The 20,078-nt window shown below is 43.0% G+C and overlaps 1 protein-coding gene, 1 long non-coding RNA gene and 1 pseudogene across 2 annotated transcripts; all 3 read right to left on the bottom strand.

Annotated features, from left to right (window-relative positions):
• Window positions 1-2,557: 2,557 nt before the first annotated feature.
• LOC142948354 (caspase recruitment domain-containing protein 19-like) lies at window positions 2,558-6,875 on the bottom strand (annotated as a pseudogene).
• A 2,143-nt stretch (window positions 6,876-9,018) lies between these two features.
• On the bottom strand, window positions 9,019-14,063 carry susd3 (sushi domain containing 3). Its single transcript, XM_076099907.1, has 5 exons — window positions 13,525-14,063; window positions 12,055-12,249; window positions 11,143-11,290; window positions 9,994-10,161; window positions 9,019-9,904 (listed from the first exon to the last, which is right to left on the bottom strand). The coding sequence occupies exons 1-5, from the start codon at window positions 13,607-13,609 to the stop codon at window positions 9,568-9,570; spliced, it is 933 nt and encodes a 310-aa protein (XP_075956022.1). The 5' UTR covers window positions 13,610-14,063; the 3' UTR covers window positions 9,019-9,567.
• Window positions 14,064-17,662: 3,599 nt separating this feature from the next.
• On the bottom strand, window positions 17,663-20,078 carry LOC142950585 (uncharacterized). The gene is made up of 3 exons (XR_012954473.1): window positions 19,884-20,078; window positions 19,177-19,299; window positions 17,663-18,660 (listed from the first exon to the last, which is right to left on the bottom strand). It is a non-coding gene; the product is annotated as an uncharacterized LOC142950585 (long non-coding RNA).

The raw sequence follows: 20,078 nt of genomic DNA, 5'->3' as shown, positions 1-20,078 counted from the left end.
TCGAGCAAGATGTCATGGTTCTTTTCCAGACAGCACGGTTTGGTTGTGCCACGACTCTCCTGCGCTCTGAGCAAAAGCTGGAGTGTGGCTCTCTGGACCGGCAGCCGGTGAGTCAGAGTCAACACGGGCCCCGGCACAACTGCTTGTTAAAATGGAAGCCTTAATTAGACCGTGTTCCAGCGATGTCACCGACAACCCCAATTAGAGCCCCGAGCAAAATGCTCATTTAATACACTTCAGTGGTTTGACACAAAAACACAAAAAGCAGTTTGAGCCGGTTTCTGAACGCGAGCGTCCGTTAGACACCTGGAGGACACTCATGCTCTAGTGTCTGTTCAACGTGACTGACAAAGCACCTTTTCAGACAACAAGCCCGACGTCACAATCTGATCCTTTTTCCTCCTCCACAACTATCATTGGTAACCCTGGAAACAGCCAGACGAGCCGAGAGCCAGATTGATGACACACACACAGCTCCACTCAGGGCAGATCTGTGGACTGATATATGTATATATATACATAATGTATGCCTATGGCTCCCATCACTGCTGGCTCCATGAAGTTGAAGAGGACTACGGGGGGGGGGTCCATAACATCAGAGGATGCTGGTGATCATCAGCCGCAGGGCTATCAATAGCGCCCTCGTGGGAATGTGGATACCAGTAACTGAACAATCACCCTGGTGGCAATTCCAACCCCCTGTAGCACCCCCGCCCTCCACCCCCCTCTCTCATCTGTTGCTCAATCTATGCAGAGAAGAAAGATGCTCAGTGCCGCGGATCTCCTGAGATCAGACACCTGAGCTCTCCTCCACAGCTGTACTGCACAAACCATCTTCGAGGTGGCCATTATCATGACAAATACTCGAAAGGGGCTTCAAGTGAGTATGAAATGCATCCGCCCCGCACACAAGTCTTCCTTCAGCGGTGAGCAGCGTGTAATGTAGCTTTAATTAAGTTGACTTCATTCATTAAATCATTATTAATTAATGAAGGCCGCCTGTTGCTCCAGTTTGTCATTGTTGGAGAACACCAGAACATTTTCCATCATCCTCGTTTCCCCGCTCTGCTGCACTGAACGAGGCAGCAGTGCCCTCTAGTGGATTAGTTAATGCTCTTCAATCAGTGAGATAAATGTTTCATCACCTCCATCTCCCGTTCACAGTGCCAGACACAAACAAATCACTGCGCTGCTCGTTACTGTGAATTGTTTTGTATTTGATGCTGATTAACGGTACACATTTCTGTGTATGTCTTTCTCACTTCTTTGTCGTACGAGATTAAAAACACAAGATACAACTCCGGGTGATGTCAAAATGTGCTTTTATTGAGCAAAACATATTTATAATAGTGCAATCATAGTGTAATCAGTGTATTCTTCAACAGTTTCTTTATCACAGTATTAGAAGGCACTGAAAGTGGGTGAGCGGGTGGAAACATGTGTTGTGTGTATGAGAAACTGCGCTGCAGAATGTGTAAACATGCACAGCGCTGTCAAATGCCTAATTAGACCTCCTGTGTGTGTGTGCAAGCATGCGCTTGATTGACATCTCCTTCACAATTCTGTTGGTTTAGTTGTGTCTGTTAAGGCGGGACAATGTAATCCCTTATCATTCATATCGAGAGGGGAAGATATTTTTTGGTATCGTTTCAATTGTGCCATGAATTACACATATGACTTTTGTAAATTTAAAAGATAATTTTGCAAGTCAAGAAAGTAACATTTCGTTTTGTGCGAAACCGCTCCGTGAACATCATCTTTCGGCTCGCACAATGTACGTCACCAACATGGCCGTTCCTTTGGCGTGCCAGCTAGATAACTTAGCTATGTTCTATGCACAGATGTAACGTTATCTTACCCGATATGCGTTTTATACAGAGACTCTTTTTGTCAGCGAGGAATCGAAAGAACGAGCGAGACCCGTCGTTGGTGCGAGTACATCCTATGAAACACACAGGCATCGTAGCTTCAGGGAGCTACTTTTGAGTGGGTAGCCTTTTTAATTATGTATTTTCACGGTCTTATACTTCAACAGTTTTACAACAAAATAGGACTTTTTTTACGTGCAAAATTATATTTTAAAATTGACTAACATCATTTGTGTAATTTATGGCACAATTCAAACAGGATCAAAAAAGATATTTGTCTCTCGCCTTCGACTATTGTTAATAATTTCTCCAAAATAAGGTCCCATGGCGGAGGACCCCGTAAAGGGCGGGACTTCGTCTCTCTATCGGCACATAGTTTGTTTTCGTGATGTAATTCCCACCAAGCTTCAGACTGAGCAGAGGTCTAATCAGCCAGAGTGATTGAAAACAGCTGTGTGGGTGTGCAGTTACACTCAGTTACACTTAATATCACGCTTCATTTTATCTGAAAATATGATCGGAATTATTATTGTTCTGTACTGACAATAAATCCAGCAAAGACTCACTCTGACTCTTTTCTTTTTTCATGTGAAGAGACAGCTGTTGGAAAAGTTAATCAGTTATTGCTTACAAATGCGTGCGACTCCTGGCTCTGTGTAAATGAGTTTGGCACAGCAAAGTGGCAAATTTCACGGCTCGCTCTTCTCACAGAGTTGCTTCTTCAGCATCTTAACGGCCTCATTTTTTTTCTGCTATCCAACCTCGGCGTAGGAAATGAAAACATCTTTAGCGCCTTTGCTAAATCCCGCCGCAGAGCCGTGAAGAAACGGAGCGGTGCCTCTCAATGTCTCACCCTCTGTGGGCAGAAAGAGTGCCAACAAATGGTTTGAAGGAGTGGTTTATGAATGACAAACACAAATGGAGTGTGTTTTAAATATGAAATAAAAGAGTTAGGGTTGGATGCTTTTGCACAATACTTCTCCCTCTTTCTGTACGACTTACCTCCGTAATAGTAGAGCATTGCAACACCAAGCGCGAAACTGAAACAGCTCAGGAAGAACATCGATCCTGCAGGAGGGAAGAGAAGATAAGAAGTTTTCGTCAGTGACCAATGACGCCTAGAAACAGGAATATCCGATCAGCATACTAAATGTGCTTAGTGGGTTGGTCTTCTGAATAAATGATCTGAACTTAAATAAATAAAAACAAACTGAAATGTACACTAACATATGGAGAGAGTCAAGAGTCCGAAGCCGCTCTTGTTGTTCACAGTCTGAACAAGGAGTGATGTGTACGACTTGTGATCGGGAGTCATCGTCGATGAACCCGTTTCCCCGCTGGCACACCTTTGACCCCGCGGATGAGCCTCTGACTGTTCAAAGGAATGCAGGACAGAGGAAGCCGTTCGGGTTTACACACGAGCGTAAACTGACCCGCAAAGCCAGAGCCCTGGATGTAATGGGATGATGAATGGCGAGGCGGTGCGGAGCAGCAGGGCCCACATTCTGATGCTCGGGGTTAAAAGGGTTCAGCACACAACTATGTTTGTGGAAGAACAAAGCTTAATTGGGCTTAAGGGGCTTATGTGGGGATCAGCGAGGGGTCCAGAGGCACACAAACTGTAAGACCACCATATTGAAAAAGAAAAACACACCCGAGTAGTCATGCTGCCAAATTACACTTCTACAACAGCAGAGTACAGAGCGAAAGCTTTCCAGCCCATTAACTACAAATCATTATTACATCACACGTCCGCACACAATTTCACAACGTTTTTGAGAATGACTTCCTCCTGTCCAGGCAGCCAAAGGTCTCAGTTGATGCCAGTATGGGATTAGAAGTCCATTTGTAAAGACTAGACACCTTCGTTGAACAGGTAATCCAGCACAATGCCCAATGACTTTTAAAAAGGAAGTAGTGACACATGCATAGTTATTCAAGGGCAATATATGCATGAAGGTGTGTTTACTGTCTGCTAAGACGAGACACCTCAGTCAAAAACATTGTTTTTAAGAACTGATAAATTTTGAGTTGTTGGGCTATTTTGCTTCCATAACACGTCTTCTTTCATACGAGTGAAAATAAAAACATCCAAAACACACATTTAGGTGTTTATTTTACTACTTTGTATATTTGCATTTGTAGATTTCTCCTAAATTCACCAAAAGTTAGTGATGCCTCATTTGCATATTTAAAACACAACTTTTTAGAAAACTTGTAATACAAAAAATATTTGTCATAATGTAAGTAAGTAGTTAGTTAGTTACATTTGTTTTACCCTATTCACCTGTAGTGTCTTCAAAATGTAACTTTAGAAATCTTTCTGACTTTTTCTCAGACTCTGAACCAGAAATCTCCACTTCACTAGCTCTTACATACACCAAACATTCCAGTACTATCTATAATCTGATTTATACATTTTATTCCTAAAACATGGAGAAAGTGATTTTTTATGAGCAGTATCTTCTGATTCATTGAGTGGTACAAAGAGATATACAAAGATTCCCTCGGTGGAAACCTTTGACCCAAATATGTCAACAAACTGAAACAAGAATGTTGAACCTGGCTTTATCCAACGTTCAGATTTCTGTTCTGGAAATGTATGCAAATCAGCACATATTTGATAAGAGCATGCCTCATTTGCATATTTTAAAATTACATTTCAGAAAGCTTCCAATACAAAAAATAATTGCTTTATTGTAAGTAATCAACTGGGGAGGTTTCATGGAGATACCCATCAGTTCAATATTTTACCCTATTCTCTTATAACTTAAAGAAACTGACTGTCAGTCAAGTGTATATAAAATCAATCATGGACACAATGCTTTGTTGAACGCACCAGAGAGGAAGTGTTTTCATATTAGTTCCTGCATACAACTTCTCTACACGAGGTTAATATAACATTGTTTATGTCGTTGACAGTCATGTAGACTATACATGTAACATATTTGGCCATAACGTGAACACTGGTGTACAGTCTTTTAAGGTGCATCAAGAACAGAACGCTCATATAACACTCTACTGCACTGAGTCGATTAAATGTACCTCTGTCGTTCAGCACGTATCGCTGCGGGTGGATTGCCACAGCGTTGGTCCACTTTGGATCGGCCACTTCTAGAACAGAGAGCAAAGACTTGTTAACGGGTAAACCCCACGCTTTAAATACCAGCCTGTGTAGTGTCACATCCACACTTTGGGAGTGCAGTCCAGACAGCACATTGGCTTCCTTGTGAGTCTTGGATAGGATATAGAATAAGCCTACAAAAGGCCAGACAGGGCAATTACACAGCAGGGGATCCGCCATCATGGGACAACCGGGGACGTTGCTCGTGAGACCAAACCATCTCACTTTAAAACACATGTTGCACCTATGGGTAAACATTCTAATATGACATTACAACTAGTAAGAAGAGAGGAGCTTTTCAGGTTTAATAGGTCAGTGTAATTCACTTTAGTAATATTATGCACAGGAATTTCAGAAAAGGATGAACAGAATCTGAATCGCAGAAGATCGCGTGTTTGAACACTGGTACGTGAATATGCTGCGTAGATTAACACTTACGTTTAGACCGATTTTATATTGTCACGGTAGTCTGTGACTCTCCTGTAAATCTAATGTTATATCCACACTAAACTACTGCACAAGATACTTCTGCCTCTTAAAAACACATTCAGGTGTGAGGGACATGTTTGAGAAGGGAGGGTCTCATCACAACTCTTCCCATACTGGCACCTTGGCTCCCCACTTGTGGATTCAAACAAATGAGTATCATTTAGGTAGATCTATCGGGAGAAATGGAATAAAATATGAATAAGTTTGTTTTCTTTACTGTACAAACACCTGAATGTAAGAATTGTTGTGCTTTCGTTACCTGAAAATGAGACGTTTACATCTACATACAGAGTCCTGCTCACGGAGTCAGATGCCAATGTTTCTACAGTCGCCTCAAACAGACAAACTAAATACTGGCTCCAGATTGGGCCTTTTGCGTTTCACATTTTCACGTCGGCCACCGTGGTTGTCCTACGCGTTTGACCCACTGGAGAAGTTACAGTTGGTTGCAATCTGCAACCTCACCACTAGACGCCGCCAAATCCTACACACAGCGCCTTTAATATACAGTAAAAACATTAACAAAGTTTGCTTGACCCGCCCTCCTTTTTTGTTGTTTTTTTATACTACATCATCACACTCCCGGAGCATTTTCTCTGAGCATCTGATAATGACGCAGATGGGTTTACGTTGCAGTGACTTGAAAGCCCGGTGCGCTTTAGTCAGACGCTAAAGAGTTTGTCGGTATCAAACACAGAGGGGCGTGACAAAGCGTAGATATTTGACACCTTTTGGAATGAAAACGGGCCTGTACCTCTTTGTATAGCTCTGGATGGAAGGCTGGCGTAGACGTTCTCAGCGAGGATGTGAAGTCCTCTGTAGAATTCATGACACGCCTCCTCGCCCTTCCCACGCAGGTACGTCAACAGCTCAGCTAACCTCACCTTGGTGGGCACGCTCAGGTCCCTGAACTGCAGGGAGACACATGCTGAATTAAATCACTGAACACACCCGTTTACCTGAAACACTCTTCTTCTGTTCCAAGATCAATTTCAGATCAGCAGATTCAAGTCTAAAGCCACTGTGATGAAACAAAAAGATCATTATAAGTCACTATAATGAGAAACGACAAAAAAGAGACGGCTTCTCATTAAAATGACTTACAGGATCTGTTTTGTTTTTTTCATCACAGTGACATTAATTGGCTTTCAGAAGGACATGATCATTGTCAAAACAGGATGTTTTTGTTTTGTTTTGTTGGAACGGTGTAAAATGTTATCTGCAGTGACCCTGTGGGCTTCCTTGTCGCCGAGTATCTGGGGGTAGATCCTGTTCAGCTGCAGCACCAGTCTGTCAACCAGTTCAGTGTCCATCCTCGGATCTGAGCAAAGGAACTGGGCGTCCCTCTGGAGCCGCTCATGGTAATCGTCGATGTCTAGTCGAGATCGATGGAAATGACAACATTAAAGAAGAGATGAGCAGGAGGCGGTGTTAAATAAAATGCTCTCTAACAGATACACTTTAATTCATGTTCATGAAGGCATCAGAAACAGTTTCCATCTTGACTTCACCCATTGGTTTGTAGAGTACGGTTTTGAAGCCTTGCTTTCTGCATATTTAGCCGTCGCCATCTTGTGTTTTTGCAACCAGAAGTGGACACGGAAGGGTGGAGAGATAAGTACAACCGAACACTGAATATGACAGGTAAATAATGTTACAATTAACTTTCATGTAGTGAAAACACTCTGAAAGGGTTAAGGTTGTAGGAGGAGAACATGAACTCTCAGACCGGACAACCTGTCAATCACTGTGTAGCCCCGCCCTAAAGCATACCCTGCTTTATGGTCTGTTTGACTCTAAATGGACCATAATCTACTAAATGAACATCATGCTGTATTGAAGAAGACTTGAAACTAGAGATTGAGACCATAAACTCATGTTTACAATGTTTACTGAGGTAATAAATCAAGAGAGAAGTAGAGTCATTTTCTCATAGACTTCTATACAACCAGAGGAGTCGCCCCCTGGTGGACATTAGAGAGAATGCAGCTTTAATGTACTTCTACATTGGCTTCACTTTTGTTGACTACGTCCACTTATTACAGTCTGTGGTTCTCACCCTGTAAAATTAGAGCATGCTACAAAAATCTTACTTAAGGCCTGCAGATTTTACGTCTAGCCTTAGCCTAAGTAGATTCTTAGTAAGCTGGTCTTGGCCTCAGTCCTGTTCTGAAAATAAATGACTAAGAGGTTTATTCTCCTGGTTAGAAAGGTGAATGCAGGGGCTGTAAAATTGGCACCGGTATGAACAACATGTAGTAAACACCAGTTTGGTGAAGCCCATGTTCTTCGATGGCGGTTAAAGGTATAAAGGATGCATTTTGTAAACGTCTTTGAAGGATACAGACCCTGATTTCGCCAACAAATCCCACAAACTCACTGTTGCTGTCGTCCCCAGCTCATTAGGTCTTCAGCATTGAGGTGTGAAGGAAGACTGTATAACAAAAAGGGTGGACGCCAATCTCCTTATGCATAAGTGTCCCTTAATACGTCTTGGTGAGGGATTTACTGGAGGGCATCGTTGATCTTTGCATGTTCTGTGTTGGACATCCGTCATTAAGACTTGTGAAGAATTTCCACATTACACTGATCTTAGTAGAGATGCAGCAAACAGATTAAACCGTTTTAACATTTATCATTAAGTTAAACTCTAAGGTATAGCTTTACTTTTTCTTTATTCTGGCAAATCTTTAAACATGTGAGGAAGAATATCCTGATTCCTGCTACAAACAAACGAGACTAAAGGAAACCGTCTCATCCTCATGTCAGATTTAAGCTCATCAATAGTTCTTTAAGATAGAAATTCTTCTACAAAAAAATAGCAGTAACACTTCGTCACGAGGCCAAAATTAATCTTGGCCAATTTGATCACACGTTGCTGCAACAGCTAAACTTACAACTTCCAACAAGTGGCGCACCCACGCAGCACAGCGGGCGGGCAGCGATCGTTTGGAGGCGGAAGTCCTTTCATTTCTAATCCCAAACGAGCCAAAAACACCTTACCCGTGATTCACAAACCTGTCATACTGACAAACAGACGCTCCCTCCGACCGAGAGCCTCCCGGTGAAACTTCCTGCTTCTCCCCCTGGTGCGACGGTCGCTGCTGTCCGGTTACATCAGCACGCTGCGCCGCTCTGCGCCGCCCCGCTGCGCCTGGAGCCACATGACTGACCTCAGGGCCACGCGGTGATTATCAATCCGCAGACAGCGACGGTAGACTGAGCCGATTACCAGCAGATACACTTTCAGTTGCAAACACGGAACCACAGAGGTGTCAATCATCACTTTATTTTATTCCCTTTCCCCCTTTATTCTATTAGACCTAGACATTATTTGTATTTGTATATAATAATAATTATATAATAATAATCTTGTCAGTAATATATTCTCCACCATGTCACTTGAAATGCCTGTGTGTGCACTACATCATCACACATACGTCACATGTCACTGTACCTGCTGCAAACATTTGCATTGGTCCTTCAGAGGGAAATGTACACCATTGCACTCCTTCCACTGCGATACAGTCTCACACGTTATCAGTAGAAGTCTTTATTTATTTATTTACATTCTTTAAAAAATAATTATATTTACATACTACCGGCTGGTGCTTTCCAGCTGCTCCCCTCAACCAACAAAGTGGACTTTCCAGCACTGAGAACTGAGTTACTCAGACAACTTCCTCAACTGCTAACAACGTGCGTCCCATTAAACACCTTAATCGTTAACTTTAACCAAAACATAACCATTTAATGGGTTTCTGAAAAGCTCGTTTGAGGGCATGGAGGTCCCTGGACCTTCTATGTACAGGTAGCATCATCTAACAAGGCCGGTGTACTTAAAGTGCAATGGCTCCCCTTTTCAGGCAGAGGGCAGTGTGCCATTACAGTTTGCAAAAGGCACATACATCTGTCTCATCAGTATGCCTGTAGAGCCTTCACACTGTGCAGAGCTGCAGATTTTATCATTTCAACATCAGGAATGCTCTGTTACGTCTTCCCGTAGTCCTCAACGTACAGACCGACATATTTGGTCAGTAAACAAGTTCTTGACTGATGTTTTGTCGCCTCCTGTGTAATGTGTCCTCACACTGATATAATCCGAATGGAGAATTCTTTGGCAGGCTTCACATTCCTCGCGCTGGACTCATCTGTGGTTGATGGGATCCTTCCCGACAAGCCGCTCTGCTGTCCCCCATACTGCCGCACCAACCCGGGCCCCGCTGCCGAGACCTGGACCGGGCCTGGGTTCGTAGTTTGATGGGACAGAGGAGGTCCGTTGTATTCAGGCGGACCAGAGATCTGTGCAGATCCTGGGCCTCTGGGTAAGAGAGGCTGATCGTAGCCATAGCCGGGGAGAGTAGAAAGCGGAGGAGTGGGGCCATATGTGCAGGCAGGACCATACGCGTACTGCTGATGACATCTGTGGAGGTTAAGACAGGAAGCTGTTTTTTGTCTTATTCACCCCCCCCTTTTTTTGACAGTTTAGGTAAAAGTCAGCCCACATCTCACCTGCAGGCTCGCATGTTGTCACACATGTCCGGGTTCCCGGTGTCCCACAGGGACTGCACTTTGTCCTGGGTGTTGTTGTTGTTGTTGTTCCTGCCTTTATGGCTGTAGCGAGACCTGCTGTCCCCCTGGTGCTGGGCCTGCTCCTCCCACCGACACATCTCTGACTCCCTGTTTAAAATATACATTTAAATCTGCACGTCAGTGTTACACTTTGTAAATGCATCGCAGGAATCTGACCGATAACTCTCGTCTTTGTTCTTCTCCATTCTTTGCTTCTTTGCTTCAAGTGATGGAAAGTAAGTACATTAACTCAAGTAAATAAAACTATGAGGTATTTGTGCTTGACTTGAGTATTTCCATTTTATGGTACTTAATACTTCACTCCATTTCATAGCGGAATGTTGTAGTTTTTACTACACTAACAGCTTTAAGTTATCAGTTACTTTACTTTACTTTCAGTGCATTTTACTGATAATACATATGTACTTTAACATATACATACTATCTGAAATACTTTGTTTTACCTCCAGTAGCTATGGAACTGTTAGTCCCTGTTATGTTTGTCTCATGCACAAGGATGCACATTCATGCAAGCAGGTGAAGCGGTAGTCAGTCCTGCCAATTGTTTCACACTATTTAACTAATTAGAGGCTGCTACCTCCAGTTCTGAAAAGTGAAGCCAATGCTGAAGTGCCCTAAACTTCCTCAAATAGCCATCAGAGGGCGACTCCTCTTCTTTGAGAAAGAAGTCAGATTGTATAGAAGTCTATGAGAAAATGACTCTACTTCTCTCTTGATTTAGCTCCACCCACTCCACAAACCATTGGGTCACGTCACGGTGACCACGTACAGTATATACGGTCGATCCACAGGTGGCAGAAACACACCGTGGAAGAAGACTGCAAGCTCGTAAACACCATTGGCTTTCAAGTATTAAAAAAAAACAGCTTTGCAAATGTTTTAAGAGGAAGGAAATGCTTTCAACCCATTTGTTAGAGCTCCAGGATGCTCAAAATGCATCTTGGTGAGTACCAGTGACTGTAAACATAACATTCGTTTCTCCACAGGGCACCTCTAATGATTTTAAGGGAAGGACTTTTACTTGCAACAGAGTATTTTTACGTTGTGGTATCGGTACTTTTAAGTCACCTCTCATGGTTTTTCCTTTTGTCCTCTTTCAAGCAGTCGAGCAAACAGCAGGTGATGAAGGCCACGGACATGAAGATGATTATGGCCAAGCTTACGATGGACGCCAGCACGGCCACGCGGAAACCATAGTCGTCAAAGGGAGACACAGCTGGAGTGAGAGAAGAAGAAGACTCTTGACTGATCTATCGATTTTATTTCCTTGCCATACAACACATTTATTTGACAGCTCTATTTACCGTGCTGCAAAATCTATGTACAACAATTCCTTATCAGACTCTGCCACCTTAGGCTTTACAGACATAAGTCACAGGCTGCTATATATATATATATATACTGTATATATATATATATATATATAAACGGAAGGGGAAACAAAACATAAATTCCGTTTTTTAATTTCTTTCAGTCTCACAGCAGACAGCGCCTTCTCTCCCATGATGATTGATCCTGAAACATAATTAGGCTCTTGCTCTCACTTTTCCCACTCGCTCTTCAAAAGAGCGGCTAACTCTGCACCTGCTAGAAATGATTCCTCTCTACCATTATTTGCATTAATATTCTCCTTTAATGAGCTTCATCCCCGAGTGAGAAATAATTTTCGCTCGAATGTGTCCTCACATAATTCAGAAGAATTAATTATCACAAGTTAAATCCTAGATTAAGTGTATTCGCATAACATTGCCCATACCAACTACTGCCCATCTCATAATGTTTAGTGTATATCCCATCTCTTCAGAATAATGAGCGGACAGACAGCTCAGGGGGAGGTTTTGCAGCCACTGCAATTCCCCCAGTAAAAGCTTTTGGAACATTTAATCTGCCCGCACACATTTCGTTTATAAAGTGTGTGTATGAGAGACTTTTTTTTTTTTTTTACTATATTGACAACAGAAGGGGTTTGTTGCTACTCACGTTTACAGTAGGTATCCCCCACCCAGTGGGTGCTGTTGGTGTCCATGACACACATCAGCTCCCTTCCCACCAGCTTGTGTTTGGCTGGGCACTGCAGGGAAATGACTGTGCCCACGGTGGTGCCATTGCCCTGGATGATCCTCTGGGTGCCCAGGGCTGGCAGGGGCCTGGCTGTGCACTGAGCCTGGGTCTGACCTGTGAGAGAGAGAGAGAGAGAGAGAGAGAGAGAGAAAGAGAGAGAGAGGTCAGTCGGCGATGAATCGGACTGTGTGCATGAATAAACATTGGGTGTGTTGCAGATGTTAAGACGCTCGCTAATCATCAAAAGTTCAGCCAAAGTTTGAACACATGTATAATTCATGTATCTCCAAAAGAAAATTTGTTTTTTTACAGAGACGATCAGGATTCAAAAGCAGCACAAGAAGAGTTCAGGGTGAAGAGAGAACAACAAAGAAGAATGGAGCTCTGCAGAAGAGATTCAGTGTGGGATGAGCTATCAGCACTGAACCCCTGTAGGGCGGCAAAGTGATGCATGACAAAACACTGCCTCCCCACCCCACCTCCTGTAACAGCTGCTGTGCTGCATCGAACTCTAACAGTATCGAAGCAGGAAATGTGATAAATCATGAAACAATCTGGAGCCGTGCTAAACAACCGGCTATCATACAGCACAGCACTCAGTATATTACAGGAGGGGAGGTTTCTCTCTGTGTCAGTGACGTCTGGCGGGAAGAACCTACAACATGGGAGCATCACTTCATCATGACACAAGCTGCTGGAATTCAAATAAACACGATGACATCATGTCGGTGATTTCCAACAGGGCCGGGAAGGATAATGTGATCAGGCCCAGGACAAGTCCAAACCAGCTGTTTACTGGGAGAAAAATCTGCTTCTGGCTTTTACTGAAAAAACAACAACAATGCACATGAGAGATTTTGGATTGTTTCTCTTTTGTGACTTTTAAATGAAGGAAAAACCTCCAAGGATGTGAGGAGAAAAAACTTGTGCTGCATTTTGATCACCACAAGGGGCGTCAAAACACAACAAAAGATGTTAAGCACACCAGTGATAGGCCTTTACACTTCCACTTCAATACATAGATAAATGAATGAATTTATGAATTTATGAATAAATAAATCTGAAAGATAGGTGTGCCTGCAAAATGCACTGCATTATGGCCTATATATACCCTGATAATTAATCCGAGAACAACTGTGGGGAAACTGCTGCCACTGTAAATCCCTGAAGGGATATTACACAAGAGGAAATAAAGGCTTTACACACTTTAAATCTCTATACAGTTTGCAGATGAGCCCCTCACAAAATATGATTGAGTAAAATCCTTTGTGTTATTTATAGAACTGGACTAAGAGCAAAGTGCCTAAAACAATCCTCCGTCCCACACACATTCCTACACGCTTCAACTCGAGTGTGAATTCGACACCATTTGGTTGGTTATTTCTTTACCTGACTTCCTCCGGTCACGGCTGTCATCTTTGTTTGTAGAAACAGTCCCGGGAACATCTGCTATGGAAGCTGTTGCCGCTGACATGGTGGTGACAGACAGACGGCCTCCCTCTGTATCCCCTGGTCGGCTCCTTGGTTGTGCGTAAAGACTGCGCAACGGTGCTCCTCTGTGCCCGGTGCAGGGTAAACAAGTCGGGAATTCCGTGTAGCTGGAGTCGTGCGTGAGCTCCTCCGCGCGATTCTATTCGCCTATCTACCTTCCAGTGAACATGCAGCTTCTCATCCACAGAGTCCTCCCACAATGATTATTATTTTCTCTCTCTCTCACCGCAGCATGAACGTATTCTAATTCCCCGGTTCGGACAGCGCGCTGTGGCGGCCGAGCGCGCGAGAGGACGACGAGAGACGAAGTGATCGGTCGAGACCCTGTCGGCCAAAGATAAAAATGACTTTGTGGATTACAGCAGGTCAGGTCAAGTTGCATAGCAGAGCTGCGCAGTGCGAGCAGGAGGACACTGACGAGTAAGCACCAAAAAAACCGCTCTCTGTGGGCAGGATGTCGCATTTGAATCAGGATGTGGTGCTTCAGACAGGGTTGAGCATGTGATGATAAAAAACACACACTTAAGCAATGATGTAAAGTTCATCTTCAAGAGATAATGTTCGCCACTGCACAGCTTACTCCAACGTGCACATTTCTTCAGTTAATGTTTGAGTGTGTTGAGTTCCAAATCAAAGAGATCTGGTACAGCATGTGAATCATCACTGTACTGTACAGTACAGCTTCAAAGCAGGTGATACAGGATGGGTGATACAGGAGGGTTTTTTTTACAAGAGGTGTCAGAGGGAGAGACACATTTAAGTAAAATGAGCGGTTCTTGGAAGACATTTGACTGTACAATGTCAAAAGTGCTGCTTCCCAGTAAGTAACCACACTTCTAGAGGTAACCATTCCTCATGACCTTTTTTTCACTTCTCTGTCTGTGTCTCACTGTGTCACAGTTGGGTTTAGGCTTGTGGTGGAGGTGATAACCGGTGATGTAAAAGACATGAATCATGAAGCTGTTTCTCTGCTCTGGTTTCCTGACATGTCTCTTAATAGAATGAGTAACAGCTGGTTGCTCTATTGGGTAATGATGATACATAAATTAATCGAAAGCGTCTTTTTTATGAGGGAAATAAATACCTGTTTCTATTTTCTTACACACATGGAAACATAATAGAACACCAACAAAAAAAGAAAGCATAAAAACTCCCAACGCTCCTGTGTTCACGTTGCAGTCTCATCTGAAAGCAGCACGTCGGCCGGTCTGTCATTGAGGATTCTGGGCATGCACGAGGCTGTTTCTGCGGTGGGTGATAAGTGTCTCTCCACATGGCGCAGCCCCGTTCACCTGAGCAAACCCCCACACAGCACCTCAAACACACAGGGAGCCGCTGTTCAGACAGCAGTTTGCCTCATCATTCATGAATAGATTAGCATAGCCGATTAAAGGTGCTCGTACTTGGGACTGAAGGATGTTAAAGCTCAAGAGTTGTGTTAAAAAAGATACTTATTGTGCTTTCTGTTATAGAGGAGCATTGTTCTTTAGGATACATTTATCTAGACTCGACAAGACAGGAAGCAGATGTGTTCTGGTTGCCTGCACCGACAAACGTTATACTTGTTTCCACTGAACTCTTCATCTTGATGTTACACATTAAAACAAGTCTCCAAAACGTTCAAGGCTAAAAGTTTAAGGCTGGAGTTCAGCTCCCAGTGATCCCAGATGTTTATGAATGCAAGCCAGATCCCTTAGATCAACTTTCTGCTGAGTGTGCTCAGTAACACCACGTTCTACTCTACTAATTCAGCTCTCGAGAATATGTTTAAAGGAGGAAAAGATGGAGAAAGAGACCCAGTGGACAAGGACATTTTGAGGAATTAGTCTGCTTAAAGTGTTTGAAATTTGCGAGACGGTTGCTACAGCAACAGTTAATGTGTTCTGGCGTATACAGTCTCAGCGGGTACAGTTTGGACTCCGAGTGCCTTCCCCTTTATTCTCTCGTGTGCTCTGAAGTCTCTGCAACCAGGAGGTTTGCTAATGAAGCCCGGGACGGTCAATCGTGCCTCTTTTACTGTATTGAAAATGGATAAAGATCTTATTGAGCATATTGTTTAGAAGGTGAACACTAAGAAAAAAAAGATAGGAGAAAAGCAGAAATAGGCGACGTGAGATTCACGTGAACAAAAAGAAGATGTTTTATTATTAGTCTGATCTGACAGGAGAGGCAGAGGAAAGGTGAGAGCGGTCAGCTTCCACGTGTCCGCCCTGCCCCTGACACAGTGTGTCACTTCTGCTGGGCCCCCATCTCACTCTGCCAGCGGCCCCGTCAACAACGTGCTGCTCCAACCAGGCCACATATGGCTGGAGGTCTGGGTGGAGGAGACTGAAGGTGATCTCTCTGAAGTGCCCTTGGTTGGTTAGTTCTTAAAGTGATAAAACAAACAGTGAGATGTTGATGCACCATCCACGAGGCAATTATTTTGTTCAAAGGTTTATTCTACAGAGGGGCTGAAGATTGTTGAGTGTGTCACTTTTACAAGTACGAGTCATTATAAACCTGCAAACCGAGCTCTATTTCCAACTGAAGTTTTTCAATCTATTAAATAAAGTGAAATACTTCCCAGAAGCTATTTAATGTTAACGCCAGAGTCTCATAAGGTGTTGCAGTAATGAGTCCTATAACCTTGAAATGAGTTAGCGTTTTTAAACTTCTGGTTTCCCTCGACTCAAAGTCAATGCTTTTTTTAATGGGCTTTAATGTGTCTTAAAAAAAAGTCAGTAACAAGTGCCTTAATGAGACTACTACACGTCATCGCGCCGAACACCGACTGCCTTTACAGTCTCGTTGTGTGTACTCTCGCCCATACTAACGTTGGTGGTTCATTTGTGAAGATTGTCTTGTTAAACTCAACGTGTAGGTATCATAAACGTTCCAATGAAAATAAAATCCCATCGGCTTTTTGTTGACACATTCTCACTCCCAACTCCTCAAATTGGTCCTGAGCGTCAAACTACAGCGCTCTACATAACCCTCTAGCGTCAGCTTTGGACGTGTCGGGACGGCGTGGCAAGTTTCCACTCGTTGCATGCATAGTGTCTTTACTAAATAAACTTCCGTCTTCACAGAAAGTCGGTGTGAGACAGGTATCGGCATTTAGCGAGCTGGAAGTTAGACCCGTTTGGATGCTAAATGACTGCCTCCAGAAATACTTCCCTGCAGCGCTATTAAGGATGGACTGTCTCTGTACTGCTGAGAAATGCATGTTTGAAAACCCTTGTTAACTAAAGTGCAGACAAAATGATACCCACATTATCTTTATCTTTATCTCTCTCTCACACACACTTACACACACACACACACACACACACACACACACACACACACACACACCTGGTGATCGTCCATAACATCATTAAGACTCCCTTCTCTGTTTCCCGTGTCTGTAATCTCTGAACAAATCACTTGCTCAGACCGGATTGTGGCCGCCAGCGAGCGGGCCGCTCCATAAATCTGCCCCTCCACACACTCTCGCTGAGAGAGAGATGAAGAATGGAAGAGAGAGGAGATGGGAAACGGGTGGCAGGTAAGAAGAATGAGACTTTAGGAGGAAATTGAGTTGATCAAGCATGTCTTTGCCACAGAAATAGAGTCAGTTAGGCTGGTATTTGTATAGTAAGGCAGATTGAATCGCAGCTTTTACTTTAATATCCTTAAGCTTATATGATACAGAACTGGTGGTTCTGGTGGTGATTGGTTTTCACCACACAAGTGCAGACTGTTTGAAATATAAAACGTAAGACGCACTAAAAGAAAAAGTCTTTTGAGAAATTGAGCGGTTAAAATAAAAATGTGGCAGATAAAAGAAAAGAGCGGCTCTGTGAGGCTGCTGTCATTTGAGCTAAATGCTAATCCCAGTATGCAAACATGCAAACAGTGACAATGTTAACAATTAACATGCTGATGTTGTAGCAGCAGGTAAGGTTTAACTCGTCCACCTTTTTAGTTTAGGATATTAGCATGCTACCTGTAGCTAATTGCTTTGTATAGCGCAAAACAAAGTGCAGCTGACGTTGATGGGAATGTGATTAGGACAAACAAACACAAAAACAGCATATGAAATAATGCCAGCAGATATTTAATTTGATATGCTGATGGGATGTAAGAGGATTAATGACCATGTGGCTCTGTGAAAAACTGTACATGTGACCTCGGGTTATTATACGGTTTTAGTTCAATTCCTTTTAATTTAATCCTCATTTCCAGTTTTCACTTTTGTTTGATTCATGAGTAACGACTAAAGATGGTGTAAGGATTGGTTTGGTGTTTATTTTTGCTGTGACATAAATGCTAACATGCTCACAAGGACACCGCTAACATGCTGACGTTGAGCTGGTATGTTCACCATAATGAGTATCCAATAGTTTTACATGCTACTATAGTTATTACAATCCATCCTGACAGGAAGATGAACGTTTGCAACACATTTCATGTAAGTCCACCCAACAGTTATCAAGACATTTCACTCAAGATCACAAATGTCAACCCCATGATGGGGCTGTAGAGCATGTCAGAGGATCACTAAAGTCCTTAAGATTCATCATCTGGGAACCATGAATGTCTGTACTAAAATTCTCAGCATTTCCTTTAAAAGTTAATATTTAAATCTTGATCAAAGACCGATATTTCAATCCCTAAAACCACACTGCTAGCATTGCTAAAAATGTCAATATTGAAAACAATATATTACTTTATTGACTACTGAGGAGAAAATCATATTCTTTGACACCCTCTATAGGGGCGGAGAGTGACCAGGCAGCTGAGAAAAACAAATATATACATGAGCGAAGAGTGACGGAACGCACGAAACATAACAAGAGAATTGCAATACCTTCATCGTGTCACAGCTACCCTGCAGGTTCCTTAAGTGTTTGGACATCCATGTGTGCCAAGCACTGTTAATATGACTGTGGCAACCGGGGACGATACCTGCTGAGGTATTGACGGAGAGCTAACAGCGGGGCGGCCCGACGGTGCTGAAGACAACAAATGAAGGATGAGACAGTCTGGCGGGTGGCAGGAATGGATGCACTGAGAGAAAACAGGAGGGGAAGGAAAGTGAGAAGGGAGTTTGTCCTGAACATAGAAGGTGGGGGAACTAAGGGAGGAGAGAGATTGTGAAAAAATGGAGATTTAAGAGTTCAAAGGAGGGGATAGTGTGCTGCCGCAAATACAGGAAGCTGTATCACTTTTTCTTGGGTCTGTTTCTCTGTATGTCCATCTTCCTCCATTCACAGAACCAAATATACAAACTACGCTTTACATTTGAAGAACAGGACCTCAGCAAACAGTACATAATGTCCACACAGATGTATAAACATGGTACACCGTCTCTGGGTCCAGTAGAGCTTTCACTAAAACCTCTTCGTACTGAGTGTCCTCTCCAGGCCGAGTAATTGCTCCAGTAGTGAGTGGATAAAGCTAAATATTTTTGTGTATCTTAGATAAAACACTGTCTTTCCAGCTCATGTTATATATGTGCACATTTTGCTTTTGTTTGCTGCATCTCATTTTTTATTATTTGTATGATATTGCCAAATGACTCACTCTGAAACGATTGCCGTTATTCCAAACGACTCCTTGTTTCTCTCGGTGAGCTTTAGACGCGGGCGCGTTGCTCCACTTCCCTCCACAGTGTTCCGTATGTGAGCTGATGAGATGTTAGATGTTCTGTGTAATAAGATATTCAGGGCTGGTGTTTTACAACATCGTTTGTTCAATGGCCCACAGCAGACAGTGTTCAGTTACGGATTGTGTTTTTGTCATTAGACGTGCTCATTTAGGCTGCTGCATAATTCAATTTAATGCAAGTGCATGCAAGTTCACACACACACATTTTCACATCTGTCAGAATGAATACAAGTGTGAAGCTCCAAAGGAATAAATTAGATCTTAAGTTAACTTGGGAATTAAGTGAGAAATACTCTATTACTGCTTTCCCTTGTGGGAGGGTGTAACAAGAAGAATTTGGGGAGAGCTAGATAATACAGCGTATCTGATGCTTTGCTGGTCATTCACTTAAAAATACCTCAAATCAGCATCATCAAATCAAGCTTAACGACTTCCAATTAGCATTTAATGATGTGGATGACCAACCCTCTCCAGTGGCTGCAAATCTGAATGAGATTTGTTTTTTTTCCCGCCTCCACTCGGACTGTGAATAAGACGAAGATGTGCACGATGTCGTCTCTGGTGATTTATTGTTACTATTACAGCAATTCATCATAATCATCGAGTAAATATCCATCATGTACCTCCAGATGTTGTGATTACATGTAGGACATTTCCCCCGGGGCGTCTTGATGGATTTGCGTTTCAGCGAGGAGGCCCGGGGTGTGACGTCTTCAGATCATCCTACCAAGAACAATAGTTCTGAAATTCGATTTTCTCTATATTGCGTCCAACTTCCGTTGAGTCATTTATTTGGTGGTGCGTGAAAAAACATCTTG

The sequence above is a fragment of the Anarhichas minor genome, unplaced genomic scaffold (assembly GCF_050575085.1).
Source record: "Anarhichas minor isolate MPS153535 unplaced genomic scaffold, ASM5057508v1 ptg000003l, whole genome shotgun sequence".
Lineage (NCBI taxonomy): Eukaryota > Metazoa > Chordata > Actinopteri > Perciformes > Anarhichadidae > Anarhichas > Anarhichas minor.
The sequence above is the reverse complement of the archived record's forward strand: the minus strand, read 5'-3'. Positions and strand labels throughout refer to the sequence as shown.